Below are 23588 nucleotides of genomic sequence, written 5' to 3'. Positions count from 1 at the left end.
TTGGAGATATTTTGTGACTTTTTTCATCCAGATAATTAAAGCACGCAGAATTATGCTTTGTCAACACGTGCCTTTTTGATCCTCGAATGCGTCCTTAAGCAAAATCAACCCCTCACATTTACCTTTACAATTTCATTTCTCAACTTTTAACCTATTTCACGCTTTTTCATACTCTTAAGATAAAAACGGACACTTGGGAATCTGCCGCCGTACTTTACAAAACTAAGCTGTGCGTGCGTGTTTTTATCTTTGCGTATATTGTTTAAGAAGCCATGTGTGATCTGTTGTTTGTAATGTCATCAAAATGAATGGTAAGAGTATTAAAAGCGAAGTTTCTTTCATATGCAAATTGAACAAAATCTTAATGAAGTAGATATGCTAATTTCCCCTTGTCGAGCCACGCTACATCAAAAAGTGTTTTTCAACATTTCATTGTTAGTGTTTGTTGTGTCTTAAACGATTTTTGCAATAATAAAAGTCATATCTCGCGCAGACGTCTTTGAAGAATAAACGTTTTTCTCCTAAAAATTCCTTGTAAAAACTACAAGTCTTTCATGTCAAATTTGTATATGCGCCATTAAGTCGCATGAGCTCTATCCAATGTGAATAACCTCCGGAAGCGTCTCGTCTTTTATTAAAGTTATCTAAAGTCACCGGAAGGTTGTCTGAATTGCTTTTATGTTGTGAGATAATAAAAGGTGTTTCCGTGTCACGGTTACGCATCAACTGATGGCCCAATATAGCCGTAGCAGCACTGATCCATCAAAGTTCCTTGTAGGACCAATCTCAAATCTGTATTTTACGCCTGCGGTCGCGAGGCGTAGCCTTTTCCTTTATGTGACTTTAAATCAAGTGGCGATCGTGGATTCAGCATCGTCTATCAACATAGCATTCAACGCTTTCCCTCTACTTCTACATTATTTCGTATTTATGACATGTACAAAGATACCCACAAAAAAAGTGGTTCAGTTCCAGAAAGACATCTAGGCTTGATCGCAAATGAAACGTTTTAATCGAAAAGCTTCGTAGTGGGTTCCGACCATCATCTCAAATACTCCTTTGACCAGCATTACTTAAACTTAGACCAAAAAAATCTTGTCTCAAGGTCTTACAAAATTCCGAAATCGAAGCTTTCGATTTTATCACAGTCTTCATCAGCCATGAAGTCAGTAAAGTGGTACAATGAAAGCTTCCATTTGGGAATCTTGTAAGACTTTGAGACCAGCGGATTTTTGAATAACTGTTATTCTAAAGTCAAGAATGAACTTTCACAGTCTTATTATTGAAGCTGTCTTGTTGCGTTCAACATTACCGACCGTAAACTGCAACCACAACCGCCGTTCGTCGAGCACGTCTCATGTGTTTTGATCTCTTGACTTGATCTTAGTGATGAGTTGCCCGTCAGCAAATCATGCAGACTTCTGTTTGTAGCTCAGAGATGGACATATCAACAGCTTTTATTTGAAATTGACTGGCTGGCAGTCAGAGGAATGTTATCCACAGCTCTTTGTTCTGGGCATCAGTTCTTGATAGCCGAGAGTACCAAGATATGTTTGAAGCTGCTCCTAAGCGGAACCACCTATTCGGAACCACTCAATTCAGTTAACTTTGTTTGAATCCGCCTGCTTTCTTTACTCCACTCACTCGGCGTACCCTAGAATAATGAGTATAACTTTCTCCTTTTTCTGGCTTTTTTACTGGGATGGGATTGTATTTAGTATTTAGCATTGAACTTATAGTATTTTCACTTTCTTGAATTGGCGGCAATTCTATTCATATGTTGTTTGTGGCACGCGCGAAGCTCATTAGCGGAAATTGAAGTGGTTCGTGTCATGATGCGCACGCTTTTCGCAAGATTGAATGGTCAGCGAGCGAGGAAAGGAGATAAAATTCCTGTATCTTTGCTGTCAGCTTAATACTCTGATAATCGGTGCGCTTATCTATGATCAGGTCATAACAACACAACAGGTTTCCACTGGTACTTTGTGGGTGGCGAAAATTGAGATCAATTCTCCGAGTACTTTCGATTTTTCTTTTATCGGTTCTCCTGATATGACCCAGGTGTAGCACTGTATTATTAACTCTCAAAAGACTCGAATAAAACAAGCGAAACGTGCGTTATTCTTTTGTAGCTTATTGGCACGCGCCAGCTATTTGTTTACATTCGCTATTTCCTATTGCCATTTGTTTAAGTGCAAACCACAGTATTTAGTTTGGTCTTTCCTGTAAACATTTCGAATCTTTTCGTGTAATTGTAAGATGCCGCTTTGCACCTAAAACATATAACCTGACGATCATTGTGTTTTCTGGCGCAGGTACTGTCCGCACTGAATCACAAGGTTAAAGTTTGCGCAGCCATTGTCGTTCATTCCTTGCGCTCTAAATGGATTTCTCGACATTGTCAACTATTAAGTTAAATTTGAAAATCTCTCTGTCTTTGAGCAAGGACCGACAGCTTTCATTGAGATTTGTCGCTCAAAGCATTGCTTTAATCCCAGAGATAAAATCTAACCGCCACCTACTGCAAGTGACTAAGGGCTTGAAGAAATTGATATCTTTGGAATCATAAGCAGTTCGAGAAGGTTTTTGAGAGCTAAAAGTAATTTGGCTCGTGGGAATTGTTTACAATACTCCCGATCTTCAGCCAATCACGAGCAATTGTGAAAACTGTAAGTGCGCCATGGGTATCATACCGCGTCACTAATTAATCTACGCATGCTCGCTCATTAGCATTTCCGCACCCCAACAAAAACTTACATCTGTCTTGTGTTTTCCATATCACTCAGAATCGAATGATTTGCAAGTCTGCTGGTTGAGCTCAAATCGGCGCGCAGGCTGCCGTTCATGTCGGACACACACGAGCGCGAAATTTTGGCCGCCAATTTAAAGGCTCCACAAAGTTCAAGATAGGGATTGTAGAAATGGCCTCGGGTCTGCTTTTGAAAAGCTTATTTTTCCGAGCTTTGCTCCATTTCATTTATCTGCAGGTTAGCCTTAAGCGGTGTATGCACTAAGTGGTGAATTCTCGTGTTTCGGTTAATCAAGTGTAGCCGCGGCCTCAGAGTTTTTTTTTTAGCTTTGTCTTTATTTTAAAATAAAATCTCATTTATTTTTATTTTTCGCAGACTGCTATCGGATCTGGATCGTTCGAAATTTATTTGGTTTCGCTGCTAAATATTGGAGGAGAGAAATTGGACGGAGCTTGCTGTGATGGGAGTCGCACAATATATCGAGGACAACACGTATGCCTGGACGAGTGCGACACGTTCTTCAGGGTTTGTCTCAAGCAATATACTGAGGGCGTTTCATCATCTGGTCCTTGTACTTTTGGCGAATACACAACTGCTGTTTTAGGAAGCAGCTCGATCACATTTACAAACAGTTCAACGCCGGATGGGTTTCGCAACCCGATTTCTATTCCTTTCACATTTTCTTGGCTGGTAAGTCAATTTAATGACTTTTTAGAAGTTACTTTAAAACAGCGTGGGTACTTCTTCTTCTCTGTTAGAGTAGTTCCGTTATTTTTAAAGCCTTTGAAAATTGAACGTAGTAATTTGGATTAAATTTATGCGAAAGTTCACGCAGATGAGATATGTTTTTTCAATAATAAAATTTTAATGTAACCGCGTCTAACAGCCGCTTTTAGCCTAAAAAAGATAATGTTGTATGAAGGAAGTGATCACAAGTTTTATTTTATTTAAGATATTTTTGCTGGTATTAATCTAAAAATGCACCGCTTCCGAGTACATTCATTGCACTTGAAAGTTTGCTTTTCAGAAAATAATTGCTCTCATTGGCTCTCGGGAGCGAATGGCAGAAACACATTCATTTCGCAAAATCGACATTTACGTCTCCACTGAATCCGTTCATATAAATACAGCTGCAACTATCCAAATAAGCTTCTCAAGGCCAATACTGCCCGCTAGATATTTTCTTGGAGTGTTTTGCCTTATACATTTTCAGCATTGTTTACCATTTTCTTGTAGTGAAATATTTTAAGGGCCACGTGTCTTGCGTTTGACAGCCTTTTGTGAAAATTATGTTAATTAATTGAAGTTACAATTGTATTTGCAACACAATGATGGCTACGGACTGTAAAAGAAATCAAAGAAAAGGTTCGAAGCCGCATGGCTTGTAGAAAAGAGCTCTTTATTCGTTTTTCGCAAAAATTGAAACTGTCGTGCATTTTTCAAGTTGTCAGTTGCGTCAATGATGTACATTTCAAGAAAAGCATCGAAATATAAAACTGTTTACTGAGAGCTTTCCTACGTTTATCCTAGCTTAAGACAAATATTACTCTTCAGGTTTTCCTTGACTACTAAAGGTATCACGACGCGATTAAACATACTGCGCAGAAATTATCGGTTGCCCTGGAAGTTAACGTTGAGTTTGATCTCATGATTTCAAGATGGGATCTTCACCGGTGCAGCTGAGATTTGCGCTAATTTGAGTCAGTTGCCGTGGCTATTTATTGATCTCATTGTCGATTAGGCTTGTTTTTCACTTCTTTTCTTTATCTCATGAAAAGTGACACATGTTCAGAGTTCTCTTTTAAACTATTTTATTTGTTTCATTCACGAAAAATTAACCTTCCACCTTTCTGAAAAATCTAGAGGTGCATTAAAAAATAAATTACATGCATGATCTTCAGGAGAGTGTTCCACACTCCGTCAAATTTTAAAACGAGCTTTTAACAGTGAAATTGTTTTGGGATCAACTTGTGTTTTGAATTAGTTTCTTATTTATCGACTGCATGGTGCCACATAATTTGTGGTCAAAGAATCAAAGACCCTCAATATCAAATTAATCCAGGGTAAACTTACGAAATCTCGGGTTCTCGGCTTTGTGTTTAAATTATCACTTTGAGTCACAGACTCAGATCTTGTGTAGATAAAATTTTTGGGTAGATAAATTACAAGATTGTTAGAGCATTAAATGTAGGTTGATTTGGCCACGTGCATACTTGGTCTTTATTTCAGTATGTTATTACAGTTGTGTTTGCTTCGAAATAATGTTTATAGGTTTTGTAATGTGAAATCGTCTCCCCACTGCTATTTGGCATATATTATGTTTCTCATAATATGATAATATCCATTCATCACAATGTCTTTTGTTTTTTCTTCTTTTAAGAAAACAGTCAAGTTAGGTACAAGTTGTCGCCATTTCTGCCATCGTATTCCACTTTCAAGGACAGAATAATATGCATTTTTTCCAAATTAAGTGTGACCCAAGAAGTTTAGAATTTTTTCTTGAAACAAAATATGTTTCTTTTGTACTCTTCGTTTCTTACCTTCCAAATGACTTTGAATTTATGACATTGTGACATTTTCAGAGTTCAAGATAACATGTGAAATCCTGAAAATTGCTAACTTAAATTTTTTTTCATTTGCTGAAATGCTACAAATTTTCAGTTAATTTTGTTGAATCAATGGTTTCTCTTCTTTAGGTGAACAGTTTGGAAAAACATATACTCAGTGATATCCCCTGCAAGTTTATTCATTTGTTAAACAAAGTCAGATCCTTTTTGTGGAAATTACGGATAGTTTTGTTGGGAAAAATGCTCTCAATTTTTTACATTAATGCTATTGGGACTTTTTCTGAGCAGTGTCAGTGAGTTTTAACCCATGCAAAAACCTTGTTATTGTACACACTTCCAAATTTTATGCAACAAGACTATCTCAGAACATGCATACAGTGTGACGTTGATATAAAGCATTGAGAATTATCTTTGTTCTTATGCAGCACGATAAAATTTAATTATAAACAAATCATGTGTTGCATATAGTGTTCAGAGATTCCTGATTAAAAGAGTTTCATATCGCACTGAAACAAACCAGGCAATGAATTCAAGTATTGCAGTTGTCTTAATTTGTAAAGTAAATTATAACTCTCACAAGAGTTGCGAAAGTATATTAAAGGATGGATTTAATAGTTGGCCATACAATTGGTTACGTAATATTATTATGTCGTGCGAGTCGGATGGTTTCTTAGGTAATAAACTATATATTATATTGTTAGTATCATTGTGTCAAATATAACACATGCTGTTAATTGTATAAATAATGAATTGGGCACCTCTTTAGTGGCATCAACAGTTCTTCCCAGGATTGCAATATTCCAAAGTTTATTAATTAAGTCTTGTGGCTCTTTGAACTTGGGGACTTGTGCCCATCTTTTATGGAGGTTTATAAATCGAAACCTCTTCAGAAGTGTGGTTATCCTTTCATCATCATACAATTTGGAAGAGATTTGTTTTGGACAGTAAAATGAATTGGTGAATAATAAATTTGTAAATACTTAATTGTTAATCACTTAGATTTACTGTATACTGTATGTTCCTCTACCGGCAGCATCCTGTAAGAAAAGTCACCAGTGTTCTCGAAGGTTCCTATTGGGATATTTTAATTTGATTGATATCTCCTTTAAGAGATGCCTCTACAGTAGTGGAATTTGTTAAAAATGAAACAAAATTCCATAGTTAATGCACGGAACTCTGCTTGATAAGGGAGGTGCTTAATTAATGGATTTTTACAGTTCCACATGTTCATCTTCACATTGCTGGAAAAAAAAGAACACAATATCTCTTTAATGGATTAGTTTTGGTTGTTAATGTTACATACTATATAGTTTTAGTTTATGCGCATTAAAAGCCAATCCAAAAGGCAATATATTACATTCTTTACAATGTAGTACAATATGACTCTCATTCAGCTGTCTCATTAAAATTTAAAATAAATATGAAGAGATTATGACTTTTCTCTTTGTCATGAAATCTCAATTTGAAGTTTGTAATTTCAAAAAAGTTAAGCTTTCAGTTTGCCCATGTGGGAAATTATTTGTTAATTTTTTTTCACAGACAACTCAGTAATTTTCTCTCACACACTTGGGAATATAAGTATAATACCATTATTTGATAACTAATGGTGTTTGCTAGGGTTTTGCTGTGTTAAATTTCTTCTGGTCTTAATTTTCAGACAACATATTATTTAGTTTTGGAGGCCTGGGATGCAGATAATGGAAGTAAGTACTACTTCATTATGCTTGAGTAAGGTTGTCACTATTAGGGCGGTTGCAGGCAATTTTTATCAGCTGAAGAGATCTCTTTATTACCTGAAATTTATTAACCAAACCACAGAGGTTACTAGTTAAACTGTTCAAAATGAGCTACTGACTTTCTTAATGAACTGATATATTTTTTCTCATATATCATTTTCTCCAATTATTAAAAAAAAAAAATATTTGCCACCAATATGAATTTCTGCACACATAAAGATACTGTGTCTGTGTAGTTTTTCATCATGCACATTATCTTTCCTTTTTTTTTTTCCAAATGATTTTCTATATTTTTGTAAATCAATATGCCTTACATGAGAGTGCTCATTTTTTGGGGGTGTCTTGAAGACAAAGACCCAAGACTCTAAAACGAAAAAAAGTAACCCAAAACCCTCAATTTGGCTAACCCTAGGCCTAACTTAAGGCCTAAAGTTGGCCTTTAGGCCTAGGGTTAGCCAAATTGAGGGTTTTGGGTTACTTTCTCTGTTTTTGAATCTTAGGGTCTTACACGTAGGTGTTTGTTTTCAAGACGCTACCCTAGCTATCCTAGCCACTGTTTGAACCTTTATTGATGTCCCCACAATATTTTATATGGACTAACTTTTTCTGTTCTGCCTCTAGATCACAGTGAACTCATTGACACAGCTACACAGCATGGTACATTGCTTCCTAACAAGACTTGGGAGTCATATACGTATAATGGGCCTGCTGCAACAATTAGTTTCAAGATAAGAGTGATTTGTGACAGTAACTACTACGGAATTCGTTGCACAAAATTTTGCCAACCACGTAATGACAGTTTTGGGCATTTCACATGCGATGAAAATGGAAACAAAGTTTGTATGGCTGGATGGAGCGGAACTCAGTGTGATAGGGGTTGGTTGATTTCAGATTATAAACAATATTAGACTGAGTTGCTTATGAATGGAAAATGCATCATACCATAAGTGACCAATGCTTGAGAAAACAATATTAATATCATGACTTTTTTGTCTTTTCTTGTAGCAATTTGTAAAACTGGTTGTGATCCAGTCCATGGAATATGCAATCAGCCTGGGGAATGCTTGTAAGTTATTATTGTGACATATTTGTGAGATCTTTGTCTTGTGGCGCAGTGGTGAGAGCACTCTCCTCCCACCAATGTGGCCCGGGTTCGATTCCCAGACTCGGCGTCATATGTGGGTTGAGTTTGTTGGTTTTCTTCTCTGCACAGAGAGGTTTTTCTCCTGGTACTCCGGTTTTCCCCTCTCCTCGAAAACCAAAATTTGATTTGATTTGCGTTAACTTGTTGATTTCAATTTTCAGTGTCCCCGATTAGTGCTCTACGGCACTAGAAGATTAGACACTTAAATATAAAGTTCCTTTCCTTTCCTTTTTATAACAGCTCTAGAAGCATATACCAGTTGGTGTAAAAATTAAACTTAGTTTTAAGGCTTCTTCTTCATTTTGTAACTGTGTTTTGCATTTAGATTACATGTATTAATAACTAAATGACGGGAATTTTCTGTTTTGATTTATTCCTCCATACTCTTTCAGGTGCACACATTCCGGTTGGGGAGGAGAACTATGTGATGAGTGTCAAGTATATCCAGGTTGTGTTCACGGAACTTGCAGTGAACCGTGGCAATGTAACTGTGAATATCAGTGGGGAGGAATCCTTTGTGATGCAGGTGATTTTTGCTTTTTGGAAGAAAAATTGTAATGGGCAGGATATCAAACCGTCTTGGTGCATCTCTATCAAAAAAAGTCATTTATTTGGTGGTAAAGGGTATTTTTGTGAAGCGTAAATTGCCTTAAGTTTGTTATTCCCTGTGAAATGTGAAATGGCTTTTTTTCCTCTCATGAAACGTGAGCTGTGAAATGAAATGAGAATTGGATGTTTATTTCACTGTGAACTGTTATTTTGTTTCATATTTTTGTTCTTTTGTTTTTTTATTTTGTGGGAGGAGGAGCCCAACATTAGCCCCCTCTGTCATGTTTGTTCCCCTCCAGCTATCTATCTGGCCTATTCCATCTGAGAACGCATGTTTGAATGGATTTGCTTAATAAACACTAACGTTATTTCTTCACAGATCTAAACTCATGCAGATCATTACCATGTCAAAATGGAGGCATATGTCACAATGCTGGAGCAGGACTCTACAGGTGTGATTGTCAAGCAGGATTTACTGGAGTCAACTGTGAATCAGGTCAGTTATTTTGACCCCACAAAAAAATTGGAACAACAGTATCAACAATTTAAGAGCTTGATGCTCGGTATTGGACAGTGGATCCCAGCCAGATGAATAGTTCACTGAACTGAAAGTAACTCTTATTTTCTCTACAGCCATTGATTACTGTTTGTCTTCACCATGCAAACACAATGGGACATGCCACAGTGAGGCTACTGATTTCCGGTGCACTTGTCCACCAGGATGGGCTGGACCCACCTGTGAAATAAGTAAGTTGATGACAGATACACAGTTTGCACAGTTTGACCAGGCAATGTGAAGGAAGTATCTTATTTGGTGCATGAAGAATAATATTTGAATTTCATATTTTTTGCAGACAGAGACTGTCAAAGTCAACCATGCCAAAATGGTGGAAATTGTACCAACAGTGGTCACGGGTACCAGTGCATCTGTCCTCCAGGATGGACAGGACACATTTGTGAAAAGGGTCAGTTTCCAATACCTTTCCTTATTATGATGTTAACCTTGCAGCATTTTTTGCATTTGGGTGAAGTATGAAGGTGTTGTTGGTTTATTCAGCACTGAATTGCCTTTGAAGTCGCTTTCATCAAATTGAATGTGGGTAGCTTATCGGTGTTGGCGAAGGTATCACAAGAGGTAGAGAAATCATTCTCAGTGCTGTCTTCAGAAAGCTTGAAAAATTAGGTCACTGAGAACCTGTAACTTAGAAAGCTGTGCACTTTCCACATTCAGAACTCAACTGTTCCTCGTTATTGAAAACAGTAATAATATTTATTACTAGTAATAGTTTTCACTACATCTGCCCCCGCCTAAGATAGTATGAAAGGCAGTTGAGATACATTTAAATTATATGCTGAACGTGTCACCCATGCTTCTGTTTTGACAAGTCATCGCATGTTTCTAATCTGCGTCCGGACAAAAAACAATTTCTGAGCCAGGCAACTCGATTTGCATCAGATCTGCTTCAATGTGTGATTTTTCAATAGCTAACCGGCACAGCACTTTGGTTCTTCTTGAGAGTTTCTACTTTATGACTCCTAAAACACCTCAGTCGTGTAGAACAATACCAATACCACTTGCACGCCCGTTTAAGCAATACCAACACCACCTTGTGTGCCTGGTTGAGCAAATCGAGATTGATTTCCCCTACAATATCTACCAATTTCTACATTTACCCTTTTTATGTGAGGACGTCTAGGTTGCCTCCCCTCAGGTTTTGGCCTCTGGGCCAAAACTCTGTGAGGGGAAATTATTGGTATAACTTCATCTCACTTTAAATCAAAACAAAATTAATGTCCTCACATAACACAGAACCAGGTGACATAAGTGGAAAGAGAGTGCTCTGACCACAGCTGTGACCTTCCCAATTGGGGTTTACATTTGCTTTAATCAAAGTGCCATTTCTGCACTTTGATAAATTTGTTAGATTTTATTCATTTGAATTTTGTCCTTTGTGCAGATATCAATGAGTGTGCCGCAAGTCCATGTAGCAATGGTCTCAAGTGCATTGATCTGATCAATGACTTTGCCTGTGAATGCCAATCTGGGTGGAAGGGAAGAATCTGTAATGAAAGTGAGTGTTGTGTGTGTTGTGCTCATTTATTTGAATTGTCCTCATAGAGAAAATGTCAGCTTGGGATTGTAATTTCTTGTTGACTGATTTTCCTACTCTTTGATATGTGTCTTATTTCACAGGTATTGATGATTGTGCAGGACAATGCAGAAATGGAGGAACTTGCATAGATTTAGTCAATGATTACCAATGTTCTTGCCCAGTCGGTTTTACAGGCAAGGACTGTGAAACTAACATTGACGACTGCTTAAGCAGCCCTTGTGCAAATGGAGGAGTGTGCATGGATGGAATTCAAAGTTATACCTGCATGTGCCAAACTGGATTTACTGGAGAAGACTGCAAAGTTGGCACTGATGAATGTCAACCTTCTCCTTGTGTTCATGGAAATTGTTCGGACCTACGAAATGACTATGAGTGCTCATGTATTGGGGGATATACAGGAAGAAATTGCTCCACATTACTAACAGCAAACACCTGTGACCCATACCCTTGTCAACATGGAGCAACTTGTGTTAGGAATGCTGATGGTACAAGTAGCTGTATATGCCCCTCTGGGTACATTGGTGCATTGTGTGAAACAGATATCAATGAGTGTCTGACAGCTGTCTGTCATAATGGAGGAACCTGTGTGGATACTGTTGATGGATTCAAATGTGTCTGTCCGTCAGGTTTTACAGGATCATCTTGCCAGACGAACCTAACTGAATGTTCAAGTTCCCCTTGTCATGGTTCAGCCACATGCATTGACAGAGTTGATGGCTTTGAATGTGTGTGTGCTGCAGGATTCACTGGTGTGTACTGTCATCATGATATCAATGATTGTGGTACTCTGAATCCATGTAGGAATGGTGGAACATGTTTGGATAGACACATGGGATACCAGTGTCAGTGCAGGTAGGAAAGCAGTCAGTCAAACAGGCAGTCTGGCTGTCAGTCTGTCAATCAGGTTTTTCCAAATAAGTTCCTCTTACAATTTATGCCTTGGATAGCAAATTGTAACCAAAAAGTAGCCTTGGTTGATGACTTTCACTGATCAGAAAACCTATGCGGTTTATTGATTTCTTAACTATTTTTTTGTTGAGATTTGAATTCATTTTGTTTTTAGGCCAGAGTTCAGTGGTCCTGAGTGTGAAACTGCCATCAATCAGTGCAATAGTTCTTCATGTTTCAACAATGGAAGCTGTATTCAGGGTGCTGGCTCATTTACTTGTAACTGTCCTCCTGGATTCATTGGGCAAAGATGTGAAATAAAGGTTGGTGCTTGTGACTCCAATCCCTGTCGTAATGGTGCAACTTGTCAGAGCCTTGCTGTTGGTTATGCATGTTCATGTCCTGTTGGATATACTGATCATGACTGCAACACAAGAATCAACTACTGCCACAATTTTACATGCATTAATGGTGGTACTTGCGTCAATGGCTTATCAGGAGCATCCTGTGATTGCATGCCAGGATATACTGGGATTCACTGTCAGGTTAATATCAACGAATGTTTGTCCAGTCCTTGTCACAATGGAGGTAGCTGTGTAGACAGGGTTAATAGCTTTCACTGTGTGTGCCCATCAGGAACCAGGGGTAGCGTTTGTGAACAAGGTAAGCATGATATTCCGTAGAGAGTGTTGCATAAATTACTAAGGTGCTCACAGTGGTGTGCATACACTGATGTGTTGGAAAATGCATGATTTCTTATTACAATAATATTTATCTCTGCAATGTGTTTTTTTGCAGTGAACCACTCTTTTAAAATATTTAATGCTGCTGGCAAATTGTTTTAGCTGTTAACATAAATTTGCTCTGTTGAAAATTCAAGAGTAAACATCAGTCCAGAGTAGAGTAAGCATGTTGCTTTTGAAACCCCATAAAATTACAGAATAGTTCTTGACCAAAATCAATAGAAGTGACCAGGCTTTATTCTTAATTTCAAGATTTCATTTTTGAGGCATTGCCAGGAATATCGCATTTGATCTTCTAAACTCGCACTGATATAGCTGTGTTTCTTCTTAAATCTCTGCAGTAATTAATCCTTGTGTGCAGCCGGTTGCAGTGAATGGAACTATAGAATTAAGGAGTTCGGGAGTGTGTGGTGCACACGGCACTTGTGAACCACTGTCTGCAGGCAACTATCGGTGCAAGTGTGATAAAGATTATACAGGCAACCACTGTCACGAGAGTAAGTTTAAAATTATTATCATTGGTGGAACTTGTGGTGTTCGGATGTTATATCAATTATTTCAGAAAAACTAAGCTTGAAAATGAGTTGCGCCCATGATCATGCAATAATTGTGCTACAGATTAGGAGGGACCGAGGTCCATCAATTCGTTTGGTTTCAATGTTGTATTTGAAGAACTTTGCACATGAAATGGTATCAACACAATTCTTATGTCGTTTCTAGAGATTGACAACTGCAAGAACCATACGTGTCAAAATGGTGCGAGCTGTGTGGACGGTATTGAAACATTCACTTGTATGTGCGCTGATGGCTGGCAGGGCGAGTTTTGCACACAGAGTAAGTATTGACGAACGAATATAGAACATACTAAGCTAGGCAATGCTGGTCTTTTATTTTTTCTTATAAACATTTTTTTTTTAATTTTCTCGCTTTCTATCACATTTTCCCAGAAAGTTGAAACTTTGACCTATCAAAACGCGTTTTTCCTGTTACCTGTTACATGCAGAAACAGAATTTCTTCCTTTTCATCAAATGCTGTAAGCGATTTTAACTCACCAATAGTATATAGAACGTATTTTTGAAGCGTACTCGCATTTTCTTCTGCGTTAAGAACTACATAAGGTATAGTTCACTTGTTAATTGATGACTCCTGAGTGTGTGTTTGTTTTTTCTCTTGGTAGATATTGATGAATGCAGCTCCAATCCTTGTCGAAATAATGGTACCTGTGCTGACCTTGTTAACGGTTTTATTTGCAAATGCCCTGAACCTTGGAAAGGGAGACTGTGTAGATCAAGTAAGGGTTGTTTTTATGAAAGCCCGTTTGCCTTTGGATTAATGAAAAGAAAGTTTCGAGTCTAATAACTGCACGGCTTTCGCGTCAATAACATTTAATTTTTTTTTATTTCAACAGAAACTTCACATTGCAATGGCAATCCTTGCAAAAATGGAGGTATTTGCGCGGACACAGGGGACTATTTTCAGTGTGCCTGTCAGAATGGTTTTACAGGACAAATTTGCCAAATAGGTGAGCCACAGATTTTGCCTTCATGCTGATTTGTTTCTTTTCTCTTTGACGTTATTGTTCATTGTCTGCTGATTTTATTGCAGTGTTTTCGTAACTGGTTGTGTTTTGTTCCCCTTGCTTGCTTGGCGTCATTTTAGTTGATCAAACATAAGAGCCACCCGTGGAAAACCAATTCATTAAACGCGATTCAATCGATTTTTTTTGCGCTAATGATACCTATACCATCTTCTCCCCTCCCTATTGTTTTGCAAATGAACACCTGTTAAGTCTTTTATTTCTTTGTAGCTTTATTGATATCATATCGCGAGTCAAACGCTCCCACATGCGTTCTTGAATAACTTTCCTGCATCTCGACATCGTGTGTGTCTTTCAAAGTTTACTTTTGTTCTTTGCCGCACGCGTGCTTCAGTTCATACAGTACGAGAACGCTTGGTTTGAAACGTGTGCAGGCTATTTTCTCGGAACGGAAATAATCAACGACTTCTAGTTGTGGGCTATGTCACGTTCTTGATAATGAAGTCTCCATACTTGATTAGATAAGCAATGTTTGCCTAATGTTTTGGCAAACATATCCTGCTGTTGACACAAGCAAAAGTGTCTTGTGCCATTTCCTGTCGAATTTCATATCTGTGTTTTAGTCAAAAGCTAGATTACAATCTTGTAATTATATTTGACAACAGTTTTGTCACTGAAGATATTAGCTGAAATTTTGCTCTCCCCAGACTTTACGTTACCGGTACATCGGAATAATCACTTGTCTCTGACCGAAATCGCTTTCTCGCGCACTTTTTGTCATGTTTCATGGCTGAGGAGACAGAGATTTGCATTTTTCTTAAAACAAAAAAAAGTATTGTTTTTCTTTGCGCATGTGTTTGACAGTCTTATGTTATATCTTGTAGCGCCCAAACCCTGCTCGTCCAACCCATGTCAAAACAATGGTACATGTCTGAATTCACCGGATGGTGCCAGTTTCTCGTGCATGTGTCCCGAGGCCTGGGAAGGGAGTCTGTGTGAAAAAAGTAAGCCCTACATTAGTTTTATACATATTGAAAATATTACAAGTAGTGAACTGTTGTTGCGCGTTTATTTAAGTAATCGCAAATTGTTGATGAGCTGAGTAATCTCGTGTTACTCTCGCGAGACCATTTTTGTGACCTCGCGCGTGTTTCTTTGCGCATAGCTTCAGTTTTCTGTCACATTTGCTTTGCGTTGTACTTGGCCAAATTGATTATCAGCGTCTGTGGTGATAAGTCGAATAAATAACTTTGTTTTTTTAATTACTCTGATTTTTGAAAGTCCGGTCAATCGAAACTTGTGACATTTAAATGTGTGAATTACCATTGTTCGAAACTTTGTTGATCTTGAATGCATTGGGATTCCATTGTTTGCGCTTAAGGTCACAAGTGTTTTGACAAGGATACGAGAAACCGTTTTAAGGTTCTCGCAAAGATCTGTTGGTAGTGAACTTTTTCTTCCTTTTGTCTTTTTTCAGATGTGGATGATTGTGCATCAAATCCTTGTCACAATGGTGGTACCTGTATTGACGGTGTTGGATGGGTACTTTGCTCATGCGCACCAGGTTTTACCGGACCAGTCTGTAAAATCAATATCAATGAATGTAACTCGTCTCCGTGCAGTGATGGTGCCACGTGTAAAGATAAAATAAATGGCTTCGAATGCGTATGTCCGCCAGAAAAGTTTGGGCCGCGTTGCCAAGGTACGAGGAGTTACATAAAAATTAGCCTTAACAATTTGGTTGGTCCCAGAACGGCAGCTTGGAGCCTAATTATAGCAAGGCCTCAGTTTGACAAATAGTACAAAAAAATTTAAAAAAAGAAAAGGGTGGCACATGTCTCTATCGTCCTATCGTTTCGACACCCGGCTTTAGAACGTTTTTCGCCGAGTTGTACTCGTGCTTCTTTCGTGCAGTCTTCAAAGTCGAGGTTCAACGAATACAAGTACATTATAGAAGCATTTATCCTTCGTTAAAAAAAACCCCGTCAGATTGACGGTCTTTTAGACTTCTAATAGTACTAAATAAAAAAAAAATGCAGTCCCGTGACTGATGCTGGTATTTCTTTCGTTCCCAAGATTTTCCGTCGCTGAAATGCCCTGGAACCGAGCTTTGACACTTTTATTACATTTATTATGATTTAATTGCATTTATGTCATTTTCAGATGATAAAAGCGACCGGGTCCATTGCCATCTCACCGACAACATAATTCAGCGACATAACACCACAATGCGGGAAGACTGTAACCTATGCACGTGTTTGAATGGCAAGCGCACGTGCACCAAACTTGACTGTGGCGCTAAAAACTGCTGGAACAATACCCAAGCTGGGGTTTGCCCCTCTGGTGGGGTGTGTGTACCAAAGAGAAAGGTTGGGTGTCTTAAACCTCCTTGCGAACAGTGGGCTGAGTGCAGCGGTGGCAGCGCTTCAAGTTCCCCGCAGATTGATTCAGAAATCAGTGATGAAGCGTGTTTTCCAAATAGTACTGATCTGAATGGAGACTGTGCTAAGGTCCATATTGTATTTAAAACACGCGAGCTTCCAATGGTAAGATATTCGAAGAGTAGTACATCGGGGATGTAAATGCAGTCCCGGCCTGCTTGCAAACAGTCGTTCCCGAGAAGTTAGTTTGCCTTAGAGAGATTTACACCCCGAAGCGCGCCTCAAGCCCTTGTTTTACGACCGCCCGCAACAGTTACTTCTTGTTCGAAATCGAGGACCTGTTCCAGGGCTGCTTTATCTGATCTTTATTGAGTGCCATTGTCCAAAATATCGGCACGATGTGATTATTTCATAATTGATGAAAGTATTCGTTAATGCCATTCTGTAAGTGGTCTCTATACGCCGGCATAGCCTTTTTAAAATCATTTTTTAATTTTACTATTTCGCAGGGAACTCTGGTCGAAGAACTTTGTCACCAGTTGAGGAATTTAGCGATTTTGAGAAAGTTTGCAGAAAAAGCAAGCATTCGTTTGATGTGTGAAGGAACTGACAAGAATGGTCGAACGACTACTGTTGTTGTCTCTGTGGTAAGTTCAAAGTGTAGGTTATACGAAAAAGAAGTGTGGAAGACGAGGTAGCTTTTACGAAGCTAGTGGACTCATACGTTATTTGCGTCTTTAGCCAGAATTGCGGAATCTAAATTATGTTTTTTTGTCGCTCTTTTTTGTAGGCCAGCACCCCGCGCACAGAAATGGCTGAAAAGGCAGCGATGGATATTGCACGATACATCCGAGCAGTTCCTAGGAAGAAAGGAAAGGAGATCAATGTAACGCTGTATAAAGTCCTTGTAGCTGTTGAAGAAGTCACAGTAGAGAGATCAGTGACTCTGTCTTATCATGAAGAAAAAGGTGGGTTTGAGAACGTAGCCAGTTAAATTAAAATGATAGCGTCTATCGCGCGCATTACTTAAAAGCCCATGTTCAACCAAAAGACATTGCGCGCCGTGTTGAATTTTGCACAGAAGCAAAATCCGAAAATCACCAAATCAAAACGCTGGAACTATTTCAAAACAACAACACAAGCGCGCAATGTCTTTTGGATGAACATGGGCCTTTAAGGCAAGCGGATAGCAGTATATTAGTGGGTTTCTAAGGGTGACAGTAATTCTAATAAGAGCCGTTTGTTTTTTTAACAGCTGCTCCTGACTATCTAATACCTCTTATTGCATCGCTGGTTGTATTGGCTGCCATTTTACTACTAATACTGTGCATCCGAGGAAAGTGGAGAGAACAAAGGCGAGCTAACAGAGAAACTCGCTTAGCAGCAAGAACCGCGATAAAAAAGAAACGAAACGCCACACACGAAAAACCAGTGACAACATCGCGAACTTATTACAACCAAACGTCTACAGATTCAACCGTTTCGTCGTCCTCAACCTCAACATCCACACGTTCGACTGAACTTAGAAGCTTTGAGTACAATCGAACTAGTTTGGTAGAGTCAAACCCATCAGTGTGTTCAACGCCACCACAAGTACTTTCCCCTCCACTCTCCCCAAAAGAAGAGGGCGCCAAGGATGAATGGCGGAGATTTCGTGTTCAGAGAAATAGTACGCAAATCGAAATTATTGTATAGCTAATTATCTGTCTTTTAAAGTCACAAGTATACGACACAGAGGATTGAAAAAATATATAATTTATCACTGTCACACTAAAGCAATTTTAAAATATGGCGGCTGAAAGAATTTATTTATTAAAAAGGTTAAATATCTAGAGCATCATAATTGTACGATGCTGATTTTCTTTAGGGGCCAACTTGTAAATAATTTAACGAAGGCGTGTAAATGATTTTTAAAACTGTATATATGTAAACTATTTAATTTAGTATTTAAATAGTCCAGTAGTTCAGCTTGAACAGTGGTGAGTCAAAACACATTACTGTGCGGGGAAAAAAACAATTTATCCTTGAACGATTTGTGTTGGTTTGGTTTAAGTTAACTTTTACAAAAGTGGTTTCAGTTGAGTGTCTCGTAATTTGGCGCCATTTTCTCGACCAGACACAAGCAAGTGAGACTTTGTCGAAAGCGCTTTCCTGTGCATCCCTTCTCGATTTGTGATTAGTTCTTTGGATGGTCTGCATCTTTGGAAAGGTCGTGTAATCGTCGTGCCATTTTCTCAACCAGTCAGAAGCAAATATGACTTTGCCCAATGAGCTTCTCTCCCTTTTTTTTCGCGCGTTGTGATTGGTGCATTTCACGTCTGTGCCTTTAGATCTTGTTCACTCAATTGCAAACCACGAAATCGAAAGTAAGTTTTGAAATACATTTTGTAGGCAAATAGTTTTATAAGAATAACTATTGCGGTCAGTTGACAAAATGAAATTGTTAAATTATTTTGTATAGAACGAGGCTCAATGCAGGCCCTCACGGACTTAAGTTTTCTAAGTAAACGTAAATTTGGTAAATGCTCAGATGGAAGCTCTAGAATATTTTTGTAAATTTGTCCTTCTCTTACCACTGCCAAGTTTGTAAACGTACTTTTTAGTTTTATTAATGGCATGATTTTCACAAATGCTTTCATATTGGTCTGCTTAGCCTCGTACCTCTCGCAGCTTAATTATTATAAAATAATCAACTTACAGAAGATTGGATTTTATTTTATGAATACTTTTAATGTTATTATCCATATAAAAACGTTGAATATTCAACTTGACATTGTTTAAGGTGCGAACATGCTTGCTTTTTTCCTCAAAAATATTTATATTTCCACTTTTTAATTAGGTGGTATTTAAAACCTAAGCGTTGACAACATTAGAATTTAGAATTGAACGGCAGTAAACGTCTCATCGCAAACCAATTAATGTTTGGTTCGTGTTGAAGTTATATCTTAATAATCCTTGAAAGATTATAAAATGTGTTTTTCCCATGAAAGCTCGCTGTGCAAAAGTAAAAGATAATTTAACTCTTATTGTAAACGAACTGTTTCTCTCAGGTTCTGAAATAGCCTTAATGCAGCGCCGCCATTAATTTATGTCTTCTCTCATTGTAAGCGAGAGTTTAATTTATCAGGCCTGACTGTTGCTACTCGTGGCATAAAATAAACACATAAAAACGGATTTTTTTGTGTCACCTTAATTAATCGAGATCTGTACGGGTCCGCAAATGATCCCCAAACTGCACCGCAAATGATACCAGGACCACAAATGATCCCCATATTGGACCACAAATGATCCCCATATTGGACCGCAAATGATCCCCATTTTGGACCGCAAATGATCCCGAAAAAAAAGTAAGGAATGGCATGGAAGATGGCATGGTCTGGATAGAAAATTAATGTGAAGAGCGCTTATTTTTATTAAAATCACTTTAAATCATGGCTCTCAACAGGTTTCTGCCTCATTATAGTTTTTCAGAAAGACTGAATTTTGTTTCTTACCACGCTGTTATAAATTTGTCACATTTAATTATCAGCAGTACAATAATCAAAAACTAACTTGGACGCAATTCTAAACTGATTGTGATCAGGGGCCCGTTTCTCGAACAACTGGCAACACACGCAGGGTTCGAGAAACGGGCCCCTGATATCAATCAGTTTAGAATTGCGTCCAAGCTAGTTTTTGATGATTGTATCCGAATGTATACCTCGGCGCAAAAAAACATCCATTTTGCAGGTGTTTACAGGAGAAAACGGGTGGAAACGGTGGTCATGCGCTGTTTGACGTTTTCCAAGTTAACCCCTGATAAAATAAACCGTTGTGCACGTATTGCGTATTTTAGAGATTGACATCGGCGTATATTGCGCATATTGCGTTGCGTATTTCACAACTAGCCTGTGCAGGCTAGATATTCCCGAGAATACCTACCTCACTCTCTGTTAACAAGTAGTTTAATTAGTTAATACCGACGAGCATTTTAGTATTATTATACATCTAGCCCACTCAAAATTTAAAGTTTAACCGTCTCAAAATTCTTGAAATTTTGCGAAAGGATTACTCTTACTACTCTTGAAACTTGAGCTTCGATCGGACAGAAGTCAATTTCGCACCTTAGACGTAATCGGAGACCTGGCACATTGACTGGGTAAGTTAACAATCCTTGGTGAGGTGGTGTAAGAAAACCGATTACTCGTACTTTTCAGTTCATTTGAGCCTTAATCACTCGTACCATTGTTAGGGCAATACTTTCAAGACATTAATTAACGACCAGTTTCCAGTTTCGCAAATCAAGTGAAGCTGGACGTTTACAAAACATGGACCCCAGGTCCAACCCCAGGTCCATGGATTACCCCTGTGGACCACCCCTCATTTTGTACAGTTTCATGAAGAAAAATCTTTAGAAAATAAAGAGAAGTCATCGTGGCACTTATCTGGACAATTTAAGCAATAATTATTGTCTCTTACAGAGACATGAAAAATTAAGGAGGCATCAACGGTATTCGAACCCGTGACATCTGCGATGTCCCCCCCCCCCCCTTCCCCCCCCGGTGCAATGCTCTACCAACTGAACTATGAAGCCACTCAGTTGCAAGTTATGTTTTGCATACGTCGACCTCTTGGGGCCTTAGCATGCCTTTCTGGCCTGGCCTGTCTTATGCCACGCTGGTAGGTCTGGACTCAGCCGACCGGTTGGCTCAGGTGGTTGAGCATCAGACTAATGTGCGGGAGGAGTCGCGGGATCAAAATCCCGGCCGGACCAACACTCAGGGTCATTAAATAACTGAGGAGAAAATGCTGCCTTTGTAATGACATTTGCAAATGGTTAGACTCTCTAGTCTGCTTGGATAAGGACGATAAACCATAGGTTCCTGTAATGGCCGAAGAAATATTTCGTCATTTGTTTTTTTTCTTAATTAACCGTGTAGGGTTGCGCGAGATCTTCGTGCGTAGGCGAGGATTGCGTGTAAATATAATAGCATTTATCATGTAGCATGTAGGTATATGTGCAAAAGCAGTCTGGCAAAGTTCCCCACAAAGTGTTGTTCATTGACCCTGAAAGCCAATAGTGGAGTGGTCAACTACATATTAGGTGGAAAATCAGTAGCCCATGCGATTTATTGACGTCACAGTGTTACCGAACGGAAACTTTCTTCGTTTCTTGCGGAAAAGGTAGTCTAAAGGTAGATTGGTCCGCAAACCTGCCTTGACACACGCTTAATATAGGAGTTGCTCGCTCCTAGTCATGGGCTACTGCTTAAATTGTCCAGATAAGTGCGACAATCACTTCTCTCCTTTCTCTAAAGATTTTTCTGCTTGAAACTTTACAAAATAATGGGTAGTCTATAGGGGTAGTCCATGGACCGGGTCCATGAAGGGGTCCATGGACTGGGTCCACCGGGGTGGTCCATGGACCAGGGGTCCATGTTTGTATACGTCCAGTGAATCTACCCAACGTGAAAAAAATGCCTAAAATACTCACGGTTATTCACGTCCTACAAACAACGCTTAAATAAAGAGAAAATGGACAATTATGGAAAACGCTTTTGCGCTCGAATCATGTTAGTCGTTGCTTTGGAAATCTCTATTGGAGATAATTGGATAAGCCGTGCTTACTCAGAATTGGGAAGATTCGTAGGCTTAGTAGAATCAGAGGGAAATAGACAACTTGATGGCATTTTTTGTTCACCGAGCCGTAGCTTCTGTTTCAGTCCGCTAATGGTCGATACTTACCGAGCACGAAGCGCTATAGAGGACTTTTTTCCGTTGGGAGAATTCGAGACAGTAATGCGACTGCATCTCGGGTTTGCGTCTCTGGCATAACTGTCGAGAATTCTCCCAACCCCTCCGAGTGTTTAGATGAGGCTATGGAAACATCCACGGAAAACGTCCTCCATCGCTTTAATATAATACCTTCTGATACAATGTGTGTCCCCACACACGACGTACCTACCGGATGAATCTGTGGCGCTGGCCAAAAGGATCGTAGCTCTGGAAACGAGAAGAGAATCACAGATTGGGAGTTGTGCTGAATGATGTACTGCTGTAAAAAGAAAAGTACGAAGGAACACGAACAATAGGTGGTGGATTTCCACGGGTTTCTTGTTGTCCCATTCAGAAGTTAAGTGGGTTGCTAACATTAGTGAAATTCTTATTTACTGCACTCGGCCAGTTGGAACGTGTCCGATGGAACGTTCCATGATTGCCTTGTAAGTCCTCAGGTAAACAATGTTTATTTCCTGTTCCGTCTATTTAACAGTACGGCTTTAAAATGTATGTGGTATCCTTATTGCTGAAAATGTGTTAGAATTCAATTTTCTTTATTCTGTGTTCATGCGATTCTGTATGATAGGAGAAAATTGTTTTGTTTACATAATGACCCTGTCAAGCATTTCAGAACTTCATTTAGTTCAACCAGCTACAATTGTAGTTTCGAATTCCTTATAATTACATCATTCACCATTTAATTGTATTGTTAAATGCACTTGGCGAATCTCTGAATATGTCTTATGACAAAACAGGACTCGAACGTACCTCAATGATGAATGCCTGATTAGAAGTAAAGTCGGAAAGCGATTATGCGGACTTGGTGGGAGATTAGGGAGAGTGAGGATACTGGAAAATGTTGTTCAATTTCATGCAGTGTTCCACTCTTTGTAAGCAGTATGGCATTGAGATATTTAGTGTCCCTCAGCAAAAGGATACAGTAAATATAAATTGAATATAATAATCACAATTAGAATAAAATACAGTCTGGATAATAGATTTGTTCCTGTAAACCACACCCATAATGTCTATGGTTTCCTTTGTACCAGTCATTTAAAACAATGAAAACTGCTGATCAGTGACTCCCTCATCATTCCACCAGTACATGATGCGAGGACTGTGACTCCTGGTGTAGTCCCTGTTTATCTGGAGTCCAAAATATAGTGCGTAATTGAAGTACATTTTTTTTGTAAACATCCCCGATTTCCCCCACTCATGTCTGAGGGGGGTTTGGAGTTTCAAATGACTGGTACATAAGTGACATAATTTTTACCATTACTGCTGTTTATGATTTCTTGCAGGTTGCTGTGATATCCTTGACACCCATTAGCAGTTATGGAGTTTATTCTGTGCCTACAATTGATTTGCATCCTTCTTTTGAAACTTGTGTCCTGTGAAAACATTATTCAGACATTTGATGG

At 38.8% G+C, this 23588-nt stretch overlaps 1 protein-coding gene and 1 long non-coding RNA gene across 7 annotated transcripts in view; one reads left to right on the top strand and one right to left on the bottom strand.

Moving 5' to 3' along the window:
- Window positions 1-19584, top strand: part of LOC137979349 (protein jagged-1b-like) — a 46006-nt gene extending 26422 nt beyond the window's left edge. For 5 of the 6 annotated variants that reach the window (XM_068826583.1, XM_068826584.1, XM_068826585.1 and 2 more), the window contains 21 exons: window positions 3126-3440; window positions 6975-7020; window positions 7675-7929; window positions 8059-8119; window positions 8590-8723; window positions 9126-9242; window positions 9380-9493; window positions 9601-9711; window positions 10705-10818; window positions 10941-11712; window positions 11924-12411; window positions 12833-12988; window positions 13212-13325; window positions 13670-13783; window positions 13901-14014; window positions 14914-15033; window positions 15507-15731; window positions 16193-16575; window positions 16920-17057; window positions 17201-17378; window positions 17666-19584. In XM_068826583.1, coding sequence (XP_068682684.1) covers window positions 3126-3440; window positions 6975-7020; window positions 7675-7929; window positions 8059-8119; window positions 8590-8723; window positions 9126-9242; window positions 9380-9493; window positions 9601-9711; window positions 10705-10818; window positions 10941-11712; window positions 11924-12411; window positions 12833-12988; window positions 13212-13325; window positions 13670-13783; window positions 13901-14014; window positions 14914-15033; window positions 15507-15731; window positions 16193-16575; window positions 16920-17057; window positions 17201-17378; window positions 17666-18105 — 4509 coding nt within the window. In that variant the 3' untranslated portion in view covers window positions 18106-19584. Of the gene's footprint in view, window positions 1-2699; window positions 2988-3125; window positions 3441-6974; window positions 7021-7674; window positions 7930-8058; window positions 8120-8589; window positions 8724-9125; window positions 9243-9379; window positions 9494-9600; window positions 9712-10704; window positions 10819-10940; window positions 11713-11923; window positions 12412-12832; window positions 12989-13211; window positions 13326-13669; window positions 13784-13900; window positions 14015-14913; window positions 15034-15506; window positions 15732-16192; window positions 16576-16919; window positions 17058-17200; window positions 17379-17665 lie in introns of those variants that run through there. The other variant, XM_068826590.1, reaches the window with a different exon arrangement.
- On the bottom strand, window positions 16135-22324 carry LOC137979354 (uncharacterized). Its single transcript, XR_011118303.1, has 2 exons — window positions 22135-22324; window positions 16135-17270 (listed from the first exon to the last, which is right to left on the bottom strand). It is a non-coding gene; the product is annotated as an uncharacterized lncRNA (long non-coding RNA).
- Between the last annotated feature and the right edge of the window lie 1264 nt (window positions 22325-23588).

This window comes from Montipora foliosa, chromosome 12, assembly GCF_036669935.1.
Source record: "Montipora foliosa isolate CH-2021 chromosome 12, ASM3666993v2, whole genome shotgun sequence".
Lineage (NCBI taxonomy): Eukaryota > Metazoa > Cnidaria > Anthozoa > Scleractinia > Acroporidae > Montipora > Montipora foliosa.
The sequence above is the reverse complement of the archived record's forward strand: the minus strand, read 5'-3'. Positions and strand labels throughout refer to the sequence as shown.